At 35.4% G+C, this 27,387-nt stretch overlaps 1 protein-coding gene across 1 annotated transcript in view; it reads right to left on the bottom strand.

Annotated features, from left to right (window-relative positions):
• Positions 1-27,387, bottom strand: part of CADM2 (cell adhesion molecule 2) — a 1,104,423-nt gene that overhangs the window by 151,037 nt on the left and 925,999 nt on the right. The window contains exons 3-4 of the mRNA XM_007452135.1: positions 17,911-18,063; positions 14,930-15,067 (exon numbers count right to left, since the gene is read on the bottom strand). Coding sequence (XP_007452197.1) covers positions 14,930-15,067; positions 17,911-18,063 — 291 coding nt within the window. The remainder of the gene's footprint in view (positions 1-14,929; positions 15,068-17,910; positions 18,064-27,387) is intronic.

Genomic DNA, 27,387 nt, shown 5'->3' with positions numbered 1-27,387 from the left:
AAAAAAAACAATAAAACCTGACTCTGAGCCTGATGCCTCAGGGTAGTCACTATATTTGTGTAGATTATAATCTCCTTCCTTCTACTGAAGATTGAAAGATTTATTTTCTATTGAAAAAGATGTTTTATTGTAGGCCCAAAAGATGATAAAAGATGGCATAAAATTTTTAAAAAGCCCATCCATTAAACTCTATAAGAAAGTAAAAAAAATCTATCCATTTGAGTAAATTCTATAAGCAGTAGGCAAGTGTGACTCCTTTGAAACACCTGTGATGATGCAATTTTCTAGTCATCAAACAATTTATTTTATAAAATCTTGTAGCATTCAGCACATGTAAGAAAAAATAAACCTGCCCCTCATCAACCTCTTGTGAAAATGATTCATTTGCATCAGTAAAACATCTGTAATGCAAAATTAGCTTTCTGAATACAATGCTTCTCTCTCTCTCATAGTTTTGTTGATTATGTTTCAACAGGTTGTCTTGTTTTCTGAGCAACATATCACTTTTAAATTCCAACTATCCACTAGGACGTTCATAAGGTTCAATACCATTCATGTGATGATAAAATTCATAAATAACTATTTTTTCATTTTTTCTTCTATTATTCTTCTCCCTTCTTATCTCTGATCTCTTTTGACTTTTACTGATCAAAGAATTAAATAATAATTTTTAGAAAGATCTGATTCATAGATTTCATAAAATATCTTCCTGGGTCCCAGGAAGATCATTTGCTAAAGATGATGGGAACAAGACCTTCTCTCCTCATATGCCACAAAAACCATAAAGAACTGCATTTCCATGAAGAATCTAAAGCTAATGAATGGGAGAGGCATCTTTCTTAGCACATGAAAAAGCCATAAAGTATCTTTTGGAAATAACCTGAGGAGAATTTGAACAGTGATTGAGTCCCTCCATTAGCAGATGTGAGCTAAAAAGCTAGTACATTTGAATATTTATGTTATTATGATCTCAAGATTATTTGTTGGCTGATGATTTCTGGATGACTGAGATTTGCATTTGCTTTAACCCTTAAGTTAAAATCGTTGATTAATAAAGAACGTTACAAGAGACAAGGAAGGACACTACATAATGATCAAGGGACCAATCCAAGAAGACCATATAACAATTATAAATATATATGCACCCAATATAGGAGCACCTCCATACATAAGGCCACTGCTAATAGCTATAAGAGGAAATCGACAATAACACAATAATAGTGGGGGACTTTAACACCTCACTTACACCAATGGACAGATCATCCAAAATGAAAATAAATAAGGAAACAGAAGCTTTAAATGACACAATATACCAGATAGGTTTAATTGATATTTATAGGACATTCCATTCAAAAACAGCAGATTACATTTTCTTCTCAAGTGTGCATGGAACATTCTCCAGGATAGATCACATCTTGGGTCACAAATCAAGCCTCAGTAAATTTTAAAAAATTGAAATCACATCAATCATCTTTTCTGACCACAACGCTATGAGATTAGAAATGAATTACAGGGAAAAAAACGTCAAAAACACAAACACATGGAGGCTAAACAATACGTTACTAAATAACCAAGAGATCATTGAAGAAATCAAAGAGGAAACGAAAAACTACCTAGAGACAAATGACAATGAAAACACGATGATCAAAAACCTATGGGACACAGCAAAAGCAGTTCTAAGAGGGAAGTTTATAGCTATACAAGCCACCTCAAGAAACAAGAAAAATCTCAAGTAAACAATCTAACCTTACACCTAAAGGAACTAGAGAAAGAAGAACAAACAAACCCCAAAGTTAGCAGAAGGAAAGAAATCATAAAGATCAGATCTGAAAAAAATGAAAAAGAAATGAAGGAAATGATAGCAAAGTCAATAAAACTAAAAGCTGGTTCTTTGAGAAGATAAACAAAACTGATAAACCATTAGCCAGACTCATCAAGAAAAAGAGGGAGAGGACTCAAATCAGTAAAATTAGAAATGAAAAAAGAGAAGTTACAACAGACATCGCAGAAATACACAGCTTCCTAAGAGACTACTACAACCAACTCTATGCCAATAAAATGGACAACCTGGAAGAAATGGACAAATACTTAGAAAGGTAAAACCTTCAAGACTGAACCAGGAAGAAACAGAAAATATGAACAGATCAATCAGAAGTAATGAAATTGAAACAGTGATTAAAAATCTTCCAACAAATAAAAGTCCAGGACCAGATGGCTTCACAGGTGAATTCTGTCAAACATTTAGAGAATAGATAACACCCATCCTTCTCAAACTCTTCCAAAAAATTGCAGAGAAAGGAACATTCCCAAACTCATTCTATGAGGCCACCATTACCCTGATACCAAAACCAGACAAAGATACTACAAAAAAAGAAAATTACAGCCCAATATCACTGATGAATATAGATGCAAAAATCCTCAACAAAATACTAGCAAACAGAATCCAACAAGAGGTTAAAAGTATCATACACCATGATCAAGTGGGATTTATCCTATGGAGGCAAGGATTCTTCAATATACGCAAATCAATCAATGTGATACACCATATTAACAAATTGAAGTATAAAAACCATATGATCATCTCAATAGATCCAGAAAAAGCTTCTGACAAAATTCAACACCCATTTATGATAAAAACTCTCCAGAAAGTGGGCATAGAGGGAAACTACATCAACTTAATAAAGGCCATATACGACAAACCCACAGCAAACATCATTCTCAATGGTGAAAAACTGAAAGCATTTCCTCTAAGATCAGGAATGAGACAAGGATGTCCATTCTTACCACTATTATTCAACATAGTTTTGGAAGTCCTAGCCATGGCAATCAGAGAAGAAAAAGAAATAAAAGGAATATAAATTGGAAAAAAGAAGTAAAACTGTCACTGTTTGCAGATGATATACTATACATAGAGAATCCTAAAAATGCCACCAGAAAAATACTAGAGCTAATCAATGAATCTGGTAAAGTTGCAGGATACAAAATTAATGCACAGAAATCTCTTGCATTCCTATACATTAATGATGAAAAATCTGAAAGAAATTATGGAAACACTCTCCTTTACCATTGCAATACAAAGAATAAAATACCAAAGAATAAACCTACCTAGGGAGACAAAAGACCTGAAGGCAGAAAACTATAAGACACTGATGAAAGAAATTAAAGATGACACCAACAGATGGAGAGATATACCATGTTCTTGGATTGGAAGAATCAATATTGTGAAAATGACTATACTACCCAAAGCAATCTACAGATTCAATGCAATCCCTATCAAATTACCAATGGCATTTTTTATGCAACTAGAACAAATCATCTTATAATTTATATGGAGACACAAAAGACCCCAGATAGCCAAAGCAGTATTGAGGGAAAAAAATGCAGCTGGAGCAATCAGACTCCCTGACTTCAGACTATACTACAAAGCTACAGCAATGAAGACAATATGGTACTGGCGCAGAAACAGAAACATAGATCAATGGAACAAGATACAAAGCCCAGAGATAAACCCACACACCTATGGTCAACTAATCTATGACAAAGGAGGCAAAGATATACAAAGGAGAAAAGACAGTCTCTTCAATAAGCTGTGCTGGGAAAACTGGACAGCTACATATAAAAGAAAGAAATTAGAACACTCCCTAACACCATACACAAAAATAAACTCGAAATGGATTAGAGACCTAAATGTAAGACCGGACACTATAAAACTCTTAGAGGAAAACATAAGAAGAACACTGTTTGACATAACTCACAGCAAGATCCTTTTTGATCCACTTCCTAGAGTAATGGAAATAAATACAAAAATAAACAAATGGGACCTACTGAAACTTCCAAGCTTTTGCACAGCAAAGAAAACTATAAACAAGATGAAAAGACAACTCTCAGAATGGGAGAGAATATTCCCAAACAAATCAATGGACAAAGGATTAATCTCCAAAATATATAAACAGCTCATTCAGCTCAGTATTAAAGAAACAAACAACCCAATCCGAAAATGGGCAGAAGACCTAAATAGACATTTCTCCAAAGAAGACATATAAATGACCAAGAAGCACATGAAAAGCTGCTCAACATCACTAATTATTAGAGAAATTCAAATCAAAACTACAATGAGGTATCACCTCACACCAGTTAGAATGGTTATCATCAAAAAATCTAGAAACAATAAAATCTGGAGAGGGTGTGGAGAAAGGGAACCCTTTTGCACTGTTGGTGGGAATGTAAATTGATAACAGCTACTATGGAGAACAGTATGGAGGTTCCTGAAAAAACTAAAAATAGAATTACCATAAGATCCAGCAATCCCACTACTGGGCATATACTCAGAGAAAACCATAATTCAAAAAGACACATTCACCCCAATGTTCATTGCAGCTCTTTTTACAATAGCCAGGTCATGGAAACAACCTAAATGCCCATCGACAGATGAATGGATAAAGAAGTTGTGGTACATATATACAATGGAATATTACTCAGCCATAAAAAGGAATGAAACTGAGTCATTTGTTGAGACGTGGATGGATCTAGAGACTGTCATACAGAGTGAAGTAAGTCAGAAAGAGAAAAACAAATATCGTATATTAACGCATGTATGTGGAAACTAGAAAAATGGTACAGATGAACTGGTTTGCAGGGCAGAAGTTGAGACACAGATGTAGAGAACAAACGTATGGACACCAAGGGGGGAGAACCACGGTGGGGTGGGGATGGTGGTGTGCTGAATTGGGCAATTGGGATTGACATGTATACATTGATGTGTATAAAATTGATGACTAATAAGAACCTGCAGTATAAAAAACAAACAAAAAAAACAATATAAACTTTCTTTGGGTTATTTGTATGAAAATATGTTAATATAAATGTTTTAGACATTACATGAAATTTCTGAAAATCTTATATGTTCTGGTATAATGTTATAAGTCATAAGTCTAGTTATTACTTTAAAATATATATCTCAGAGATAACTAAATTTCCTTGTCAATTGCATTATGATGAAATTTCATCAAATCTTTAACCATGGTCATTTTTAAGTCTTTTGTTATTTACAGATAATTCTGGATGTACCCTGATGCTTTTGCAAAAATGTTCCTATAAAAGGGTTTCATCTTCAAGGAATTCACGGAAAAGACTCTGACAAGTACAGGTTTCTGGTAACTGACTATACTGCTGAACTGAATGAATAAGCATTTTCAGAACTCTAATGGAAAACTGATGAATTCATAAAAGTGATAACAGAAGATCAAGATGAAAAAAAATTAATTACATGGGACTGAGTGAACTGATGAGGATGATTATAATTTTTGTGACTTTCTGTTTGAATAAAAAAAAAAAAATCCCACAAGGACTCAGAGGCAAAAAATACACAAATCAATTTTCACTGCAAAGTAAAGGAGCTGTTACACTGGAGGATTACTGGACTGAATGTCAATATTATGACATAGTATGAATGTGTTTCATGTTTGGTAATTGCAATCATTGCTACTTCTGTTGTGGTCATCCATTTACAATGCTTGGTGTCAGTTGATTTATCTCTTGTAAAAATAAAATACAGTGTGTGTGTGTGTGTGTGTGTGTGTGTGTGTATAAATAAATAAATAAAACTGTTGATTAAAAACATGAATTAACAACAAAGAAAATTATTTTGTTGATAGAGTGCTCATTCCTGACAATAAGTAAAATCCAGTCAAAGATTAATACTTACTTATCTCATTATATACATGCTGGAACTTTTCTTTCCATTCCCACAATAATGTATAACAGCACTGAATTTCTATAGCTAAATCAAATAATTTTTAGCTTTAAAACTAGCAGAATTATTAATCTTAAATATTTTGTCAAAGTGAGTATGGATACATTTTACACTTATTCATGTTCATCCTCTTAAATGTATTATATCATCTTAAAAAAAATAAGCAATCAGAGAAAATTAAAACATACTACCATTTAGATAAAAGTATTATTTCTCTACATTTCAAAAACAAAGGCAAAATAACTTTTGCTTCCAGCCTAGCAGAATAACAAAGTTGGATTTACCTCTTATCTGTAAACAAGAGTTTTCAAGATATTGAACATAACAGTAATGGACAGTTATCCCAGAGAGATGGAAAATGAATGAGATAAACCCTAAAATTTGTCCCTTCTTAATGCCTTGAGAGATTTTCTAGACTGTGGTGTATGGAGGGAAACCCATGCAGACCCTGGTGGCCTCCCTGAGTTATGCTGATGGAGCTGGGTGTCTAAGAAGGCCACAGCAGCTAGAGTTTATAGGGCAGAGTATAAAAAATGAAAGAGCTACACAAAGAGATGACTCCAGACATCTGCAGTGTCCTTCACAGTATTTGGCAAAGTAATTATTGACCGGTGTATCTGTGTGAAGAAAGTATTTGGGGCTAGGACAAGAACTATCAAAAAAGGATTAGAGGAAATAGTACATGATACTTACACAGGCAGAGAATAATTCCTGTTCTAACTAACCTGACTGAAAAAAACTCATAATTGGTACCCTGGGCACTCAGAGGATTTTATCTGACTAATGAGAATTAAGTAATTCTAAGAATAAAAGCTGCTCTGGTTCCACCTAAGAAATTTAAAAGAAGCTCTGAAAGTATTAAACTCTAAATTACTTAACCAGAACAAAGCTTAAGAATACTTAGAGGAATAGGAAAACATTCAGCACCAGAAAGGTAAAACTTATAATGTCTGGAATCCAATCAAAAAATACTCTGCATTCAAGGAAGCAGGAAAATGCTATCTATAATGAGATCAATCAATCTGTCAAAACTGACCTAGAAATAATACAGCTGAGAGAAAGAAAAGACAAGGGCATTGAAAATATAAAATCACTCAAAATACATGCAAAACCTAAAAATATGAAATTTTTAGAAGTAATTCTTTGTGATCTTGGATTAGGCAAAAACATCTTACATATAATACCAAAGCATGATTCAAAAAAGTAAAATATAATAATACTAAAATTTAAAAGTTGGATTTCATGAAGGAGTACAACCACTTTGAAAAATCGTTTGGCAATGCCTTTAAAAATTAAACATGTATCTTCTACATGACCCAGCCATTCTGCTCCTAGGCATTTACACAAGAGAAATAAGAGCATAGATACATACAAAGACTTACACCCAAATGTTCATAGCAGCTTTACTGCAATGGCCCCAAACTGTAAACAACCCAAATGTCTATCCCCAGATAAATGGATAAACAAATTATAGTACAGATACATACAATAGAATATGAATCAGCAATAGACAGCAACAACCTTTATATATGCAGCATGGATGAATCTCAGAATATTCATCCTGAGGGAAATAAATCAAAGAGTATGTACTATATGATTTGATTTATATAAAATTCTACAAAATGTAATCTATAATGACATACAGTAGAATAGTGGTTTCCTGGAAGTGAGATGGGGGGTGGGCAAAGAAGGCCAGGAGGAAGGAATTATGAAGGTGTATGAACAAACTTTTGTAGATGATGAATATGTTCATTATCTTGATCGTAGTGATGGTCTCATCACCATATACACTTGTGAAATAATACCAAACTGCACACATAAAATATGTGTAGATTGTTTTTTGTCCATTATATCTCAATAAAGTTGCTTTTAAAAAATAAGACATTATTTTTAAGTTTCTCAAAGATTTTTGGTGATCATTTGCTTTCATCAGCCATTCACACTCAGATGAAACAACTGTTTTATCTCTTTCCAGAAAGATGTTTTATGTATCTCATTGTATCTTAAGAGAGTCTTGAGGTAATACAGTCAACAGCATTTAGAAAACCCCAAGTGGTATGTACACACACACACACACCTCACTTACAGGTATTACTAATGCTATTTCTTTTTCTCACTTAATACGGGGTCCAACATGATTCATATTTAAATGGCAAGGACACTTTCAAAGCGGTAAGTTTAAACAAAAGAACTCAAAAAAATCATTGATATATGGTATACTCTGTAAGTTTAAACACTAACACTTTTAATTAATCCTTATCACACATGATACAGGAGCTTTAAGCTCAGGGCACACAAATATCTCCTATTTATTTTCTTTTGTGTTTAGCTCAAGAGAATTCACAATCTCTGTATTACATGTTAGTATTTCACTTATTTAAATTAAGGCTTTGTGCAACTGACGTTAAATGAAGTATTAGGCCAAAACTAGTTTTACAACACCAGGGAGAGTATTTAAATTAAATATATAATTACTGTTTCTCAAAGTAGATTCCACAAAGTTCAATGCAAGAAACACAAAATAAAGTTTAAAAATCATATGGCCAAAGAATACCGCTAAGATGTTGTCTAACAGAAATTTGCATTAATTCTCAGAAATGTTAAAGCACTAAAGTGCATTTTGATTTAGTTTTAGAGAATCTCCAAGAATAGATTCATAAAGAACATAGAATATCGAGTCATTTTCTAAACTTATTAGATTAGGACCTCCTCTCTTTCTTTCTTTGAATATCTATTAATACTTGGCTCACTGGTCTCTAATTCTATGCATTCTCAAACTATAGTGAGCCTAAGCAGAGGTACTTAATAAATGTTAGGACTTCTAGGCTTGACAGCCAGAAATTCTGATTTTAAAGGTCTACATTGAGACCAGGAATCTTCATTTTTCTAACTAGTACCTCAGGTGATTCTAATCCGAGCAGTCTAAAGGCTACCTTTTAAGAAACACAACATTCAGAAATTCACTCTCAAGTTTCCAAACGCTGAAAAATTATCTACTAAGTAGCTTATAGTACAATTATACTATATTTAGCCAACTTGAAAATGAGCTGCTGCATTATTTTTGATTAACACTAAAGTGTATGTGAAGAGTCCTGTTCACACAGGGCAACACAGCTAAAGTCAGTTTAAGCTTGATGGTCCAACATTTGAAACAAACAATGTACACGAAGTAAATAACACTTGTAGGATACAGGCAATACTATTAGGCACTGACAAGCTTCAGTGACTCCCCACAAAGTCAGGCTTTGATGAATATGCAGGTTACTACATAGCATGATTCTTAGGGTCAGAAGGAAATACTGAGAGGGTTTCTGTTGGGAGTGTGCTGCACAAATAAAGGGTAATAACTATTTATAAAGGCTAAAACTAACAATGTCCTTCATAAGAGATGATAGACCTTTGTGTTGTCAGAATCCCTTTCTTAATCATAAGTCACCTAACTCCAAAAGCCTGCTAAGTTTAACTTTTAGATTCTACCAATATATAGTTACTTCAACCTCAAAGAATAAACATATTATCATTTATTTCTGAACTAATTTCTCCTAATACCTTTCTTATTTCCACATGTTCACTAACCAAGTTGTGTTGGCACCCAAATTGTGTTGTCTTTGACCCTTGTTTTTGCTCCATCTCCCAGACTCATTCACCAAGTTCACCTGGAATTTGTCTTCTCTTTTAAATCCATCCATTTAAAAAAATGCCATTTCATCCATTAGTTCAGGGCCTTACTAATTCATGTTTGAAATGTCCCTTAAATATTCTTCCAGCCTTCAGCTTTCTTCCCCAGTTCAAGTGCTGGGTCTTAGAATTGGAATATTCAAGCTCATTCTTTGTCAGGTGTGTGACTATGAGAAATCATTCTGCCTTTCTGGATCTCAGTTTCCTACTACTGGTGCATAATAAATGATTAAAAGCTTAGTGTCCTAAAGCAATATGCATTTATTATCTCACAATTTCTATGGATTAAGAGTCCAGATAGGGCTTATCCTGGTCCTCTTCTCAGTGTCACCAGGCTGAAATCATGGTGTTGGCTGAGGCTGTGATTCCCATGTAGGTTTTAGAGTCCTCTACAAACTCACTGATTGTTGGCAAATTTACTTCCTTGATGCTGTATGTCCGAGGTCCCCATTTTCTCACTAGCTGCCATTCAGGAACAGCTTTCAGCTCCTAGAGGTCACCCACAGTTCTTTGTCACATGGCCCCTATAGACAGCACACACATGGCTATTTGCTTTCTTCCAGGCCAGGAGGAGGATGTCTGACTCTTTATTCTTTTATAAAAACTTCACCTCATTATGTCAGGTTTCCCTTAGTAATCTCCCTTTGATGAACTCAAAAGGGATCCATAATTATATCTGTAAAATCCCTTTTGCCATGTAAGGTAACATGATCAACATGATCAAGGCAGTGATATCACATATATTCTCAAGTCCTTCCTATACTCCAGGGGAAAAGATTATACAAAAATGTGGGTCATTGAGGGTTCTCATAGAATTCTGCCTAACACATTCATGTAAAAGCTAGTTGGCTGGAAAAGAAAATCTTAAGATTTTATGATGATAACTGCTCAAACTACAAGTTACTAAACTTATATATGGAATGGAAAGTTTATACAAGTTCTCAGGACACTGATAGATTTAGGAAGGCAATACACATTTTTTCCCTACACTAAATGGCAAAATTTCCAACTTCCTAGCTACACAGAAGATTAAAAGCTACAGTGAAACCCCCTGCAGTTTTGAATACAGAGCTGCCCAGAGGCACCAAAGGGATTTCTGAGTCAGACTCATCAGGAGGAAAAAGGAGAGTCAGATGAAAATTATGATTATTCATTCCACCGTTTAAAGCGTATAGAAGAGTTTCACCACTGCCTACAGAATAAATTCCAAACTCCTTTATCTGGAGTAAAAGATCTTCCATGACTTAACTGGCCCCTACCTTCCCATTTCTCTCTCATGTCTGTATCAAACAGAAAGCTTCAGTTCCTTCAAACAATCACATGCTTTTACCCTGCATAAACACATGGTTTCTTTCTTTAGAATGCTCTACCACCTACTTTTACCCACAACCCATACAGTGAATTCCATTCATCATTTAAGATCTACTTATTCATTTAACATATACTTACTGAGTACTCTCGTCTTTACCTCTGCCACAAGGTAGGGTACATCTCTGCTTCTTGTTTTGTACAAAAACTGTAGCCAGTTCATGTCTGTTACTATACTTGTTAGATCTTATATTTATATGTCCATCCCCCAAAAGTGAATACCTTAAAGAAATAATTCTACTTCGGTTATATTTCTAGGACTAATTCAGGGATTGTTACAACTCACCAATCATGGTTTGCTCAAGACAGTAATAATAATGATAACAATAATAATAATATCTAAAATATATTCAGTGATTCCTTATACTGTGAAAACACTTTATACATATTAGCTTGTATGAAATTCTTGCAATAGCACTTTGAGGCAAGCTTTATAATCCTCATTTATTAGATGAGAAAACTAAAGTTCAGAGACAGAGGCAAGACTTCAATATGTTACTGATACTTCTCAACATTATGTTCTCTATATACCAGTGTGGTCTCCAAACAGGAGCATCATTATCACTCACAAATTCAACACACTGCTAAATATATATGTTCTCGGTTTCCAACCCCGATCTACTCAATCAGAAAATCTGGGGTCAGGCCCCTATAATCTGAGTTTTAACAGGCCCTGGAGGTGATGATGGTGCCTGCTAAAGTTTGAGAACCATGCTGTATAATCTAACATGGAAATATCCTGGCCAAGAAAATGTGATCAGCTAGGACTATGAAACAAGTTTCTCCCAGAAACTTGGTGATTAAATTTATATGTTAGATAATAATGGAGAAAAAATGTACAGAACAATGACTGCTCCTGAAATCAGAAGTCACTTTGAAAGCCCCTACCTCTATCATACAGAGTCTGAAACTTAACACAGTGTCAATATGCTGAGCTGGCCAGTGCTTAGTTAAAACGTATGGAAAATAATACTTTCCCTTGACTGTAATAACTACTTTGGGATTTACATAATGTTATACATTCCTCTTTATAGGAAAGTATTCCTCATAGCTGGTTTTATCACCCCAAAGGCATTTTAAACATCTCCAGGTCAAGGTTCTTGTTTGCTTCATTTGGATATTCACTCATGCACCATAGAATGCTGTATAATTGGGACACATTTTAACAATTTCTTATCAAATTGAATTTAACTGGATTTGATTAGCCTATCTTTTCCAATTCTTTATACTAGGGAGTGTCTTTTTAAAAAATCTCAAGTGATATTATAGTAAAAATTGTTACATGATAATAGGAAGTCAAATTTTGATTTCTGAAAAGACAAGAGTGCAAGATAAGGATAGAACACTCCTTTCAGTGAGATGTATCTGCTGAGGGATTTTAGAGCGAACTTTCACTTCACATGTATAGAGCACAGCAATAATAATGAACGTGCATTCTGTATAGAGTACTAAATACAGAATATTTGCCTATACACCTATAAAAACATTTTAGAGAACTCAGGAAGTTCACCATATCATTGTAAAGACAAACTATGTAAACATGCAAAATAAGAGTTATAAACAAAGAGCTATATAGATGAATTCAAGTGTAGGAATAATAAATGCTCTATTAATGGCCATGCATTGAAGAACACAGAAAAAACAAAGCTTCACTACTTCTGAGTAGAACACAGAACCAAATGCTGATTCTGTATATGGTTTTCTCTTGATTTTCATTCTAGTCTTGATTCAGATGATTTTAAAGTATAGTGTTTATAAGATCAAAATTTCATGTTTTTACACATAAACAAAAGTCCCCTCTCTACCTAGTTTATGAATAAATCTGGCATTCAGAGCAGAAGCCAAATTTGTCAAAAATTAAGATATTTTATAAAAATATTTTTAATGAAAACATTATGCGTTTCTCATAAGGCTACAATGTTAAAAACAATCAACCAATATTAATGACTAGTATGTTAGTCTCTGACCTCCCTGAGGATATATTTATCCGAAACACAAATAAAATGGTAAGAAATTAAGAGAAACTAACTCACTAACTAATTATGTCAAAATTCAGAAAGAGATGCATGTAGGTAATAAAACAATTTAACCAAAGGAGAGTATTTAAGAAGAACATTCTAACATAAACCAAGCCTTTCACATAGAAAACCATCTAATTTGTAAGAATTCACTGCCAGGAGCTTTCTTATAGGCCAAGGAAATCGGATTTTAAACTTATCCTCCAGGTTAGGACTTTCAATCATAAATGCTTACGCAGAAAAAGTGGCTGGATCAGAACCTTGTCATAGTAAGATAACTCTGGATACAGTGTAGAGGGTCCATTTAGAAAAGCTCCAACCAAGACTAGACATTTAATACACTAACCTAAACAAATATATCCTAAAGGCAGAATTAGAATGGATGGTACTGAGCCCTGGCAGAATATAAGAGCAAGTTTAACTTAACAAAGTGATGTATCTAACTTGTGAAATGGGTGCTTGTACTTCTCCAAAGTTAGTCCAATAAAATGTATTTATTAGAAGTTCTAAAGTAAAGGTAGCAATTATGGATAAATTACAGATAGTTCCTTGTTTTGGGAAAAAAATATCAAGAGAGAAAGTAATTAAAATAGAAAAGAGGTAGAATAACTGTATGGACTGCAAACCCATAATTTCTTAGTAATATAGGCAATTCTACCTGTTGGGCCTCCATGCCTAAGTAAGATACTTGAATTACAAGTTAAAATAACCAGAATGGTTTCCATCAACCTATCTCCTAGAAGGTTACCTTGAGAATAATACATATTACTATATAAATAGGAAACATTTTTAACAAGCATAATAGATGATTCTTATATTTGGGTTTTAATGTACATGTGATGTCAGGTCCAAGATTTCTGTATGTGGGGTACAAAAGCCACTACCAGACTTACTAGCCATCTCCTCTATACACTTCTTAATCCACCCTAAAAGAGTGTGTGTGTGCATGTATGTGTTTAAGTGTATGAAGTAAGAGCAGAATTATGCTGAATATTTACATTTCTGTGCATTTTTACTGAGATAAGCACATTATTTTACCCTGTGTGAGAGCTACTGAAAAACAGATTTATTGATGTTTAGCTAGTTTTATTCCCAAAACTTTGTATTTTCAGAACAAGTTGAAGAAATAATTCATAGAGTTTCTCTGTCTATAATCTAAATACTACAGATGAGCTCTAAAATAATCACATCTAACATGAACACTTAGCACTTGCTATTGTCAGGTACGAATCTATGTGTTTTTTATATATTAACTTATTTATTTCTCCAAGTTTCCCACTAGATATATATCAGTTTTTTAAAGATTTATTATTTATTTATTTAATCTATTTTTGGCGGCGTAGGGTCTTAGTTGCTGCACGCAGGCTCTTCCTTGAGGCATGCTAAACATTCGTTGCAATGCTCGGGCTCTTCGTTGCGGCACGCGGGCTTCTCTCTAGTTGTGGTGTGTGGGTTTTCTCTTCTCTAGTTGTGGTGCACAGGCTCCAGGGCGTGTGGGCTCTGTAGTTTGGGTCCTGCAGGCTCTCTAGTTGAGGCGCTTGAGCTCAGTAGGTGTGGTGCACGGGCTTAGCTGCCCCGCGGAATGTGGGATCTTAGGTCCCTGACCAGGGATCAAACCCACGTCCCCTGCATTATAAGGTGGATTCTTTACCACTACATCACCAGGAAAGTCTCTAGATATATATCATTTTAAAACTGTTTTACGTAAGAGAAAAATTGGGCACATATTTTACAAGATACCTTGTAAAATTACCTAATTTAAGGTAAATCTGGTTCAAATTACACTTAATCAGAAAGTGACTGTGGTTTGAAAAGGAAAATGTAGGGCTTCCCTGGTGGCGCAGTGGTTGAGAGTCTGCCTGCCAATGCAGGGGACACGGGCCCCGGTCTGGGAAGATCCCACACGCCGCGGAGTTGCTGGGCCCATGAGCCATGGCTGCTGAGCCGGTGCGCCCAGAGCCTGTGCTCCGCAACGGGAGAGGCCACAGCAGTCAGAGGCCCACGTACCGCAAAAAAAGAAAAGAAAAGGAAAATGTAAAATGCCCTGGATCTAACACTTCACAGTAGTTTCAGCACATTAATTTTGATTTGGAGACCTTTCCCCATTCCTTACCTTTAATCTCTTTGTCATTTTTGAACCATCTTATATCAGCTGCAGGTTTACTACCAGATGTTTTACAAGTCAGCTGCATCAAGTCTCCCTCCATAACTGGGGATGAAAATCCGCTAATTTGAGGCTTCTCAGGAACACCTGAAATTTAAGCAAATGAATGAAATAAACATTCATTTCCAGGGTTGATTTGTTCTTACGACTATTACTTTCAGAAGCAAAGCTAAACTGGTGTATAACTGACAATAACTTCAATCAAGAATAATAAACCAGGGCTTCCCTGGTGGTGCAGTGGTTGAGAGTCTGCCTGCCGATGCAGGGGACATGGGTTCGTGCCCCGGTCCAGGAAGATCACACATGCCGTGGAGTGGCTGGGCCCGTGAGCCATGGCCGCTAAGCCTGCACGTCCGGAGTCTGTGCTCCGCAACGGGAGAGGCCACAACAGTGAGAGGCCCGCGTACCGAAAAAAAAAAAAGAATAATAAACCAAAACATAATAATAATAAACTGCTATATAATAAAATAAATGACAAAATATATAAAAAATATATAGCGAGATATATATACACATACATACAAACACATATGTGTCTGTGTAAATATGCATATGTGTGTGTATATTATCCAGAAAGCATTTAAAATGCGTTTAAAGTAGTTTTTTTAAATTAAATTTTACCTGCAAAAATACTCTTTATAATCTTAAAAACAACCATATCTTAAGATTTACCAGTGTGGGGATTTAAAACGGTAGATTGTTTGCACTGGGCAAAAAAAAATCCACAAAGCATATTTCTTCATTCTTTAGCAAACTGTGATTTAACCAAAATAGCACATTTCATTCCTGATTTCAGAATTCTTAAAGCTTAAAAAATATTGTTATCCTCTGTGTACATTTTTCTAGAAAATGCATTTTGGAATAAAAGATTCATTAATAATTGCAACTATACTTATTTTTATGATTCTTCTAAAGTAGAGAATGTCTCTTGATGTCATTTGTATTAGAAATGTAATTGCAGTTTTGTGGAGCATGATATGTATTATTATTATTTTTTTTTTTTGGCAGTATGCGGGCCTCTCACTGTTGTGGCCTCTCCCATTGCGGAACACAGGCTCTGGACACGCAGGCTCAGCGGCCATGGCTCACAGGCCTAGCTGCTCCGCAGCATGTGGGATCTTCCCGGACCGGGGCACGAACCCATGTCCCCTGCATCGGCAGGCGGACTCTCAACCACTGCGCCACCAGGGAAGCCCATGTATTATTTTTAATGCTAGTTAATGCTAGCTACTTATTACCTTTTCTAGTCCAAATCATCCAATGAATAAGCAGATAACTAATATTCAGAGATAGACATTGATGATTTAAATAATAGAACATTACATATTTTGGAGGCAATAATATTCTGCTGTCATGACAGAGGTTTATTAAAATTTCTTCTAAAAATATTCAATAATAAAGGCAGACTGAAAGTTTCTTTATTGTACTATTTAATTCAGTTTGAAAAGAATAAAATGTAAGAATGTTGGAAGGCGCCAATAAAAGAAATACAAACTAAAACAACAAGAACAACAAAGATAAATGACAGATCAACATACTCCATTAGCTGGCTAGCTTTCTTTTCTTTTCATTCACCTTCATATAGCTTTTTTTAAAAAAAATGCCACATCACCATTTAATAAACTGAAATTAGCCACTTTCCTATTTCTTAGGGGCTCAAGTTGGCTCTCTACAGAACAATACATTAATCTTAGGCAGCTGCTATCCTGAGATACTCCATTTAGTGGGTATTTTGTCCTTAATGGCAAACTTGTAAAGATTTTTATACAATAGTCCCAGTGGGACTTGCAAAGAAACATATTTCATATCCTATGCACAAAACCAATTCACTAGCAGGATTAACTTTGATATTCTCACCCAAAAGAACAGCATGCATTAGTTCGTTTAAATGCAGTGTTATGCCTTTATCTATCAAAAAAGGAAGGCAAGCTAGGGGCAAAAAAAAAAAAAAAAAATCAATCTTTAAATTCCTCTAACTTGTTCAGTACACAGGTGTGTTTCAATGAATTCCAGCAATTTCAGCTGATTGGGCCACTGACGTCTGTGGAATCACAGAGAGCTGTGAGCTGCAAGCTTATTTCCTCAGAAACTCTATGAATGTATTGCTTTTTGGTGTCACTATAACCTTTAGAAAAATGGCCCAATACTTAGAGAATAAAAAAACAAAGAAGCTACAAGCTGCATGCGCAAGCAACATCATGCACTTCATTTAGTAATCTAGAAAACTACAAAGCTAAAAGGCAAGAAGACAAATAGAAATGTTAGGGTCATTTAAATACACTAAAATACACAAATGGGCATATTTGGGAGCCAATAGATATTAGGGAAGATCCCATTAGGTGACTGATGATAAGGTGGCGGAGCATCTGATAGACACATTGAAGTCATTATGTTCATCATTCTATCACTTTATAAAAGGATTACCACATATACAATATAGAGATGATTTGACACAAAGGAATTTAGTTGAAAATCAAGAAACCTGGTGTCTATTGCTGGCTAAGAAACAAAATGGCTGTTTGTTTTTGGGAAGTCATACAAATCTTTACACCTCTCTTTATCTATTTATAAAATGGGGGAAATGACTAAGTGATTTTTTTTTTTTTTTTTTTTGGGCGGTAAGCGGGCCTCTCACTGTTGTGGCCTCTCCCGTTGCAGAGCACAGGCTCCGGACGCGCAGGCTCAGCGGCCATGGCTCACGGGCCCAGCCGCTCTGCGGCATGTGGGATCTTCCCGGACCGGGGTACGAACCCGTGTCCCCTGCATCGGCAGGCGGACTCTCAACCACTGCGCCACCAGGGAAGCCCCTAAGTGATTTTTTAATGCTTTTTGATGATCCTCAAAGTGTAGATCTGTTACTGAATCATGTTGCTGTAGCTGTACACATCTCTCTGGCTTGTGATCACATGGTGTTAGTCCCTTGCACTTACCCAGAACAGTGAGATAGGCCTTGGAAGTTTTGACAGGCATTGTAAATAAAGAACAGGTGTACTGTCCTTCATCAGAGAGAGAGACATCACTGACGCTGATACTCAGTTCATGCCAGGAAGCCCGAACCAGCTCGATCCTATTGTCCCTTAAAGCTGGAAAAAGAAAATACTGAAAATGTGAATAACATTAGGAAAAGTTGCTACTGTTAGACTACATATTTTTAGCACAACACAATAAACATTTTATTTGGCCATATGTCTAAATCTGGTTTCCTGAAATGTTTTAAAGGAAGATTTAAATATATTGAAATATTTTATCAGATTTAAGTAGAATTAAATGTTCCTTAATGTTCTGAGAAATAAATTTTTAATTAAATGATTGCATCTAGTAAGTACAATACCTTGGATGAGGTAGATATTGATGGTGACAAAAATGGCTTTCCTTCACAAAGTCTTTCACGAGTTGTCAGTACCAAGAAGAGCTGTAAACAAAAAAGTTCACTTCTATGCCCAGATAAATTTGGGAAAACTATGACTGCTCAATTCCTTCTAGGAAACCAACAATGAACCTTAGCATATTGAAAGTTCTCTGCAGTAGAGACACCTGTTAAGCTTTTTTTAAATCAGAGCTAACTTTCAGCTGAAAAACACCTGTAGTGTACCTGATGTTAAATTTGCTCTGACTGGTTAGTGCCTCTGCTGTACTGTCTGTTAAATACTTTTAATATATTCTTTGGTTCAAACCACCTTTTCTATCACAGAACACTTGTTTTCACAGATCTATTAAGCATCTTGTTTATTTATGCTTCTTTTAAATCATTTTTGGAAAAGCATTAAAAAACTTAAATATCACTATGTACTCCACTAAGGACAGCTATAAAATCAGGAATTAAGCAAGAGGTAACTAAAGGAGTACTCTGAAAGGTAGAAAGAGGAAAGGGGACTGGTTAGTGATACCAGAACCTAAGGAATAACACAGTGTCTCTCCAACCAATTGTAAAAGGCATCTGAGGCCCGGCTTCTCCCAACCATAACCTAGCAACAGAAGGTGGCCTAGGTAGACTCATTTTTATCGCAGAGCAAATGGGATTCCCACCAAGAACTTCGGGAGAGACTGGGCCACCCCCAAGGGGAATCAATCGGGAGCATCACTGTCATGGAACGCAATCTCTTTTTCCATCAGGCTGGAGACTCCCCTTCCCTACTGAGAGACAATGGTCAATTGGGCAGCACAGACAGTGGGCCAATCCTTCTATAACAATTACCCAGCCCTTGAAGTGATCTTTGATGAGCTAAAGAACCATTTATCCCCCCTAGAGCCATCAGGAGGCCTTGCTTCCTTAGGTGGCACCAGTAGGCATCAGTACAACTCCCGGTGGAAACAGACAACTCAAAGTGACCAAATAGCACCACAAAGGCTCTGAAAATTAAATTGCTGGTGGATCCGTAGCCCACAAATGTAAGCCAGGACCTGTGTGCTGAACCTAAATAGAATAGAAGATGTAAATAGTATCCAGAGTCTCCTAACACAATAACCAAAATGTCCAGGATGTGATAAAAAAAGAATTACTGGTCACACCAAATACCAGACAAAACATAACTTGAATGAGAAAAAATAATCCACAGATGCTAATACTGAGTTGAAACGGATGTTAGAATTATCTGACAGAGAATTTAAAGAAGCCATCATAAAATTACTTTAACAAGCAATTACTAATTATCTTGAAACAAATACAAAACAGAAAATCGCAGCACTCTAAAAAAGTTATTTAAAAAAAGAACCAAAGGAAAGTACAGAAGTCAAAAATACAACAACCAAAATAAAAACTCACTGGATTGGATAAATAGTACAATGAGACAACAGAGGATAGAATCAGTGAACTTAAGGACAGACCAATACAAGTCACTGGATCTGAACAAGAGAGAGAAAACAGATTGGAAAACCAACCAAAAAAACCTGTGGGACAATAACAAAATATCCAACATTCGTACCACATAAGTCCCAAAAGAAGAGAGAGTGAGGCAGAAAGAACTTAAGAAATAATGGTCAAAACTTCACAAATTAGGCAAAAGAAATAAACGTACAAAATCAGGAAGAGGAGCAAACTCAAACAGGATAAACCCCAAAAGGTCCAAATCAGGATACAGTAAAATTAGGGATTCCCTGGTGGCGCAGTGGTTGAGAGTCCGCCTGCCGATGCAAGGGACACGGGTTCGTGCCCCGGTCCAGGAAGATCCCATATGCGGCGGAGCAGCTGGGCCCGTGAGAGAAAGACATATTACCTATAAGAAAACACCATTTCAAATGACAATATATGACCTCATTTGAAATTATGGAGGTCAGAGGCAGTGGCACGTTTTTCAAGTGCTGAAAGAAGAGAACTGTTGATCATGAATTCTAATCCAGTGAAACCAATGTTCAGGAATCAAGGGGAAATAAATATATTTTTAGAAGGAGGAAAACTAAAAACATGTCTCTCTAGCAGATCCGTCTTAAAGAAAAGCTAAAGTTCTTCAAACAGAAAAGAAATTTTGAAGCATCAAGAAGGAAGAACAAGTGAGAGAACAAAAAATATGGGTAAATACAATATAGACTATTCTGCTGCATTTTCCTGACTATATGATGGTTAAGACAAAAATTATACCATCAACTGATGCAGTGTTCAACATGTAAGGAAGGAATAGTCAAAACAAATAAAAAGTGTCAGGGCAAAAGGACCTAATGGAAGTAAGGTTTCCATACTTTACCAGAAGTGGTAAAACTGGTAGACTGTGATAAGTCGTGTATGTATAGCATTTCAATACCTGGAGCAACTACTAAGAAAATATACAAAGTGATACATTCAGATACTCTATAGATAAATTAAGATGAAATCCTTTTATATAGTGTCTTGAAATAACTAAAATTATAGAGATGGAGAAAAGATTAGTTCCTACCAACGGTGAAGGTTAGTAAGGGGTGGAGGGGAGTGGGAGTGATATGAGTGTGGTTATAAAACTACAGCACAAAGGATCCTTGTGGTGATAGAACCACTTTGCATGTTGACTGTGGTGATGGATACATTAACCTACATATGTCATGAAACTGTATAAAACTAAACACACACACATACACACACACACACACACACACACACACACACACACAAACGAGTACATGTAAAACCGGTGAAACTCAAATAAGATTGGTGGACTATGTCAATGTCTTATTTTCTAGCTGTGATATCTTTCCAAGATGTTATTTGGGTAGAGGGTACATGGATTTCTCTGTATTATTTCTCACAACTGGGTATGAATCTACAATAATAACTCAGCTTAAAATATTTTATGCACATTAGATGGAATGGGGAAATGGTTTTGATATCAAAGCTTGAAACTCATTATATACATTTGCCACAGAGTAAGAAGGGGATCCCAAGTGCCATATATTCTTAAATTGCCTATACCTTTCCTCTATGCTTTGTGAGAGGAGAAGGAAATTAAAAAATATATTTGGTAAAATTTTAAATTTTCATGATTTTAAATATACTTTAAAAATCATCCTCCCACTTACTCAACACATACCTGAGTGATTATCGTCCATCTATTACCATTCTTTGTTACATCTAATTTCATAGGGAGACATACACTTGCAAACATTTTCAAAGCTGATTTTTATTGACTATAAAAATTAAGGATCGGGGTTTCCCTGGTGGCGCAGTGGTTGAAAGTCCGCCTGCCGATGCAGGGGACACGGGTTCGTGCCCCGGTCTGGGAGGATCCCACATGCCGCGGAGCAGCTGGGCCCGTGAGCCATGGCCGCTGAGCCTGCGCATCCGGAGCCTGTGCTCCGCAAAGGGAGAGGCCACAGCGGTGAGGCCTGTATACCGCAAAAAAAATAAAAAAATTAATTAATTAATTAAGGAAGACTGATTACAATTGTGTTTGCAACTCCACTAGGTTACAGCGGACTTTTTATAAAAATGTCTATTTTGTATTCTGTCTCCTACACTCCCTATTATACATGCCTTGTTCAGTTGCTAGAGGAAAACAGGGGGTCACAGATTTTTCATTTCCCCAATAGGACCTCATGCTATACCAACCACTTTTCAAAGGTATGATTTATTTAAAAAAAATATTTATCACATATTTCTTGGTTTTTTATAAAAAAGAAGTCTCCAAAAGGGAAAACCTCAGGTTCCTGCAATGATACTGTGTGGGTAAAACATGTTACTCACCCCCTGTGTTCAATTTCATTTCTTCTAACACAGGTCGCACTGACAGAGACAGAGCTTACAAATTTTAGTGAATCTTGGCAAAAGGAATTTAACTCTCTTTTGGTCAGACTATTTTATGGAAACTATATATTGTATAGATATAAACTATATAACTACATAATATCACCAAAGTCAAACTGAATTACTCAATGCATACAAATAGAAAATGTTCATATTTAAACCATTTGTGTGGAGTAATGCTAAAAGCACTGACTTTGGTATCAGAAGATCTGCTTTAGGCACTTATATGAGATCAGGTTTCCTGTGGATAATAATTCCTGATTCATTTCCATCTTTGCATTATGAGAACTATGATATCATGTTATATGTAAAGTGATTTAAACAAACGTGCAATGATATATTAAAATATTTTAGGTTTGGAATCCTGATGAGAACTTATTTAAAGTCTGAAATGTCTCGATTCAGCTTACCAAATCCTATAATTTTTTGAGTTGTTTTATAATTACTACCAGGTTTAACTAAAAATTAGGCTCTGAAAAGTAGAATACATGTATTTTAATGTAAGCTCTGTCATTGGCTAGCCATATCAATAGGTAAGTCACTTATTGTGTACCCCAGTCTGCTGAGTGGAGATAATAACAATTGAGTGAAGGTATAAGGTATATGATTTAGAGAAATGAAATACATGAATAGATATTCAAAACCTGAAAACATATTCCCAAAAGGGAAGAAAGTGACACAGTTAGCAAAGGGATTATTTATTGTATAAATTTCCTTGATAATTCATTTGCCAAAAAACAAAGAGCTGCCTAAGGAAATTTTTATTGGACTGAAAATTTTATTTTATTTTAGTAGCTATAAACATTTTTTATTATAGAGAAGTTAAGTGATTTCAAGATTGGAAAGTGTCAATTGTATTTGGACAGTGTCGGTGAGTTTGGCTATATCATGAGAGGGTTGCTAAGAACGAACCAGATTGCACTCTTGGATGAGAAAAGTAGGAGACAGTCCAGGGTCAGAAGGAAGGGAGGCTAGTTTTCTGGAAGGAAGAGACTGAATCATATTTATAGGCTCAAGAGAAAGGGGATCAATAAAGGCATGAAAAATAGAAATGGCATCTCTGGTACAGATATCTTCAGGGCCTGTTCTCCTAGCAGCACCTCCCCACTTCCCCCTCACCAGAGAAATCCTTTTGGACTGAACATTTTATACAAATCTTACAGCCACAGCATTTATCTTTTCAAGTTTGTAAATACTTATGATGTCATCTGCAGTTCTCTTTATCACAGCATTTTAATTAGGAAAGAAAAAAGGAAACCTTTTAAAGTCCAAAGAGGGGTGAAATATAACTCAATGGATTCCCTGCGAGCAGGATCCTTGTCTTGCACATCTCAGCACCCTGCATCCTAACTATCTGCACAGCAAGTTTTCAGTGAATGACTATTGAATTGAAACTGAGAGCCAAACTCTGTCTGCATATGATAAGAGCAGAGTGAAAAAGAACTGAATTAGGAAGTCCTCTTTGATACATCCCCCATGGGAGAAAAGCCCCCAAAACAAGAAAAAAAGTGTCTTGTTCAGACAGTGTTGAGCATAAAAGACCTAGAAACATCATGCTGCAAATTTTTTTTAAAAAAGTGATCATTCATTGAACAATTATTTGAAATACTGAATGAGTGATCTCTGAAGCTACTGTTGTGTTACCTTATGGTTTCCAAATGAACACAAAAGGTAGTAGAGACTCAGAAATAATCCATACTTTCTACAGAGTAAGTTACATATATTTATAGTGAACCTAAAAAGAAGAATCATAATATTGTTGGTTGCAGTGAATTCAATCTTTAAAAAAAAAGTGCTTGCGTTTGAGCACACAGAATGTTCATGATGATCTAAATATCTTTTTCTTTTTTTTTTTGCGCTATGTGGGCCTCTCACTGTTGTGGCCTCTCCCGTTGCGGAGCACAGGCTCCAGACGCGCAGGCTCAGCGGCCATGGCTCACGGGCCCAGCCACTCCGCGGCATGTGGGATCCTCCCAGACCGGGGCATGAACCCGCGTTCCCTGCATCGGCAGGCGGACTCTCGACCACTGAGCCACCAGGGAAGCCCATATCTAAATATCTTTAAAAATAAATAAAACCTCAAACATTTCATTGAAAGAAATAGATTTTAAACATTATCCTAGGAATAACTGAGAACAAATGAGTATGTGGAATAAAAGAATGAAAGGTAATTGTTCACACACCATAGAGATTAAAATGAGCTAATGAGTTAAAAGTAGGTTACTCTGAGGCCACACCTCATCAGCTATTAGGTGCCTGCCACCCACTGGTGAGGTGATTTAACAGTTCAAAACGCTGAACTCTAGAGAATTTAATCTTAGCTGCAAATAAGAAGCACTGACCAATGAGTGAGAATTTATTAAATAGTGCTTAACACTGGATAAAAATTATTTTCCCAATATATCATTGGTTCTAAATAGTTTGTCAATCATACAAATGCATATTTGGAATTCATGCTGGGTAAAATAAAAATTCCTAAAACGATTACTTGGAGAATTTTACACACATTTTATACTGATTTCTAACAAAAGTTACTGGCATAGTTAATAAGTTGTATATTAATTAGTTTTAAACCAAATTAACTTAATAACATTAGTGCTATTGAATTTATCTGACATTATACATTTAAGAGCCTAATAGCAATTTGTATACACAAAATTGTATACAAATTGTATATACTTGCATTAATAGTTTTCCTTTCTTAAGTGTTGTGATTTTTATAAAGGTGATCACATACTTCTTGCCAGAAACATTTTCAAATATGTCTAAGTTGGTTTCCAGTGAGTAATAATTTATGTCACACTTTAGGGTGCTTAAATAAAGATAAAAAACATATTTCATTATGTAATCATTTTAAGAGACTATTAAAATGCAGCAAATGACAACATCATTGTTTTTGCATTTTTTCTAGTTCACCCATTTGACCTAAAACTTTCCCAAATTAGGATTATATCTCTTTATATTTATATTTATAAATATTTTTTATATTGTCTAAAAGGCTTTACACATATCATGATACATGTAGATGCCCATTAAATTTTATTGTATTAAATTTAATATGTGGGTCATCAGTCTTTTATATATAATAATAGTCTATAATTGTACATATTAACATCATTTTTGAAAATTCCATATATTAAGTGAATATTACATGCTGAATGATTTTTATTATTATAATTCACTATATTTTACAAACAAGTACTAAAGGAAAAACCTACATCAGGATGATAGAAGTCATTTCAAGTGTCATCCTGGCTACTTAAATTCTCAATGTCAGCATGTTTCCAAGAGCATACCATCCTGCACTCACAGACTTTAGCTGAAGCAATCACTGCACATATTTAGAAGTTTTTATAAACATATTACTTTCCAACCAGTAAGTTCCATCTTGTAAAGTAAGTTTAACATCACTGGTGTGATGGAATTAAAAGAACAATAGGTATGTCAGTCTTCATTCTCCTTGTTCTCAGCTCAAGTCCCATCCAGGTGTCCCCACTTGATTCTTACAGGGAGTTTAGATATGTCAGTACAATAAGCCAAGCTCTGCCCAGGGAAAGATATATCGAAGAATGCTGTATAAGGACTTTGATTCAATAACAAGTTTCAGTGTTGTTTGCTAATAATATAATCCTTCTCATGATTCTGACTTTGTTGTTTTAAGGTTGCCCAAACCAGCACTTCTTTGTTTCCCAACTTCTGCAAACAGGCTTGTTTTCTCTCCGAACGCTATCCACTTAGACCGGTGCTAACTGCCTACTCTGCTTTGCCCCTACTGATTTCTCGAACTGATCACTAACCAAAGTGACTCAGGCAATCTGCTAACCTTGTTTTATCAGCTGAACTATCTACTATCCCCAAGGGTAAAAACTAGGAAGAGGAATTAAAGCTTCAGTGAGGTCAACTTTGTTTTGGTGTACCAGAATATTGTTTTGCTAATTAAATCTGTATCCTAATAAATCAGAGAGGAAAAATAAGTCAAATAAGCTCTAATAAAGTTTCAGATGGGCCACAGATTCAGGGCTTAACTCTTGTCAGACCTCACAATTAGTATATTGACACGTATGATGTCAAAATATGCCTCTAGACATTGTAAAACAGGCAAGATAAAGAAGGAAATCTAGCCATTCTTACTCTTATTATAAAAGTGTTATTTTATTTGTTAACAGTCCAAATGTTTTATTTGTGTAAATAGTATAATCATATGCTGATTACATTCAGTATATGTTATTTGTAATAGTGCTATGGACTGCCAGAAATAAAGGAGTTAAAACAGACAGACAGAATAAAATATCAAGCTAGTGAACCTTTTCTGTTTTGTTATTTTACAGTCATACAACACAAAACAATCTAAATCAATCTTCTGGAAAATTGGTAAAAACAACCATTGCTCCAGAGCTGATATCTGGTATACCAAGTTTCAGCTGGGACTGAATTTTTACTAAAGCCATAGTAAATGGAGTTTTAGAATAGGAATTTGAACAGAACCCAAGCAATAAATCTGGAAACTGTGTCACTATTTGAAGGAAGTTTTTCCAGTGGTAGAATTTCAACTTTTAAGCCCCAGCTTTTCTTACTTCTAATGTAAAAAAACAAAGTCATTACTCTCATCCCTATATTTGTAATCTGTTATTATGAAACACTTGAAAAAGCAAAATGTTACCATGCCTAAAATGTACCAAAAATTAATAAACTTGTGTATGGAAAATTTATTAATATGTTTGAGGAATGAATATAAACTCTATGGTATTTCTACTTTCCATCTTCTTGTCTTTGTTAAGGCTTTTGCCCCTCTTCCTCAGTGTCCTCCACATGACATGTCTAGAGGGAAACCCTTTTGCTCTTTCACTCTATTAAATTCCTAAAGCTCTGAACATAGACTGGATTCTTAATACATCTATATACCTACCCAATTTTCTGTTTTGTAAGGTAACATTTAAACTGTGTGTCATGTAACATAAGGCCCTAAAGATCAGAAATATGTTCACTTTTCTAGTCTATTTCCCCATCCCTCCTCAAAGTACCTAATAATTTAGAAATACCTGAGCATTTGTTCAAATATGGTGAGTAATCCATACCTCTTTACCTAAAGGCATATATTCCCTCTGCATGTTTCCAGTTCACACTTTTCACTCAAGCTAATTAACATATTGCTTTCTTGGTAAATTCTTTCATACTGTCCACGTCCAGCCACATTCACTCT

The sequence above is a fragment of the Lipotes vexillifer genome, unplaced genomic scaffold (assembly GCF_000442215.2).
Source record: "Lipotes vexillifer unplaced genomic scaffold, Lipotes_vexillifer_v1.1 scaffold380, whole genome shotgun sequence".
Lineage (NCBI taxonomy): Eukaryota > Metazoa > Chordata > Mammalia > Artiodactyla > Lipotidae > Lipotes > Lipotes vexillifer.
Note: the sequence above shows the minus strand (reverse complement) of the source record. Positions and strands in the feature narration are given on the sequence as shown.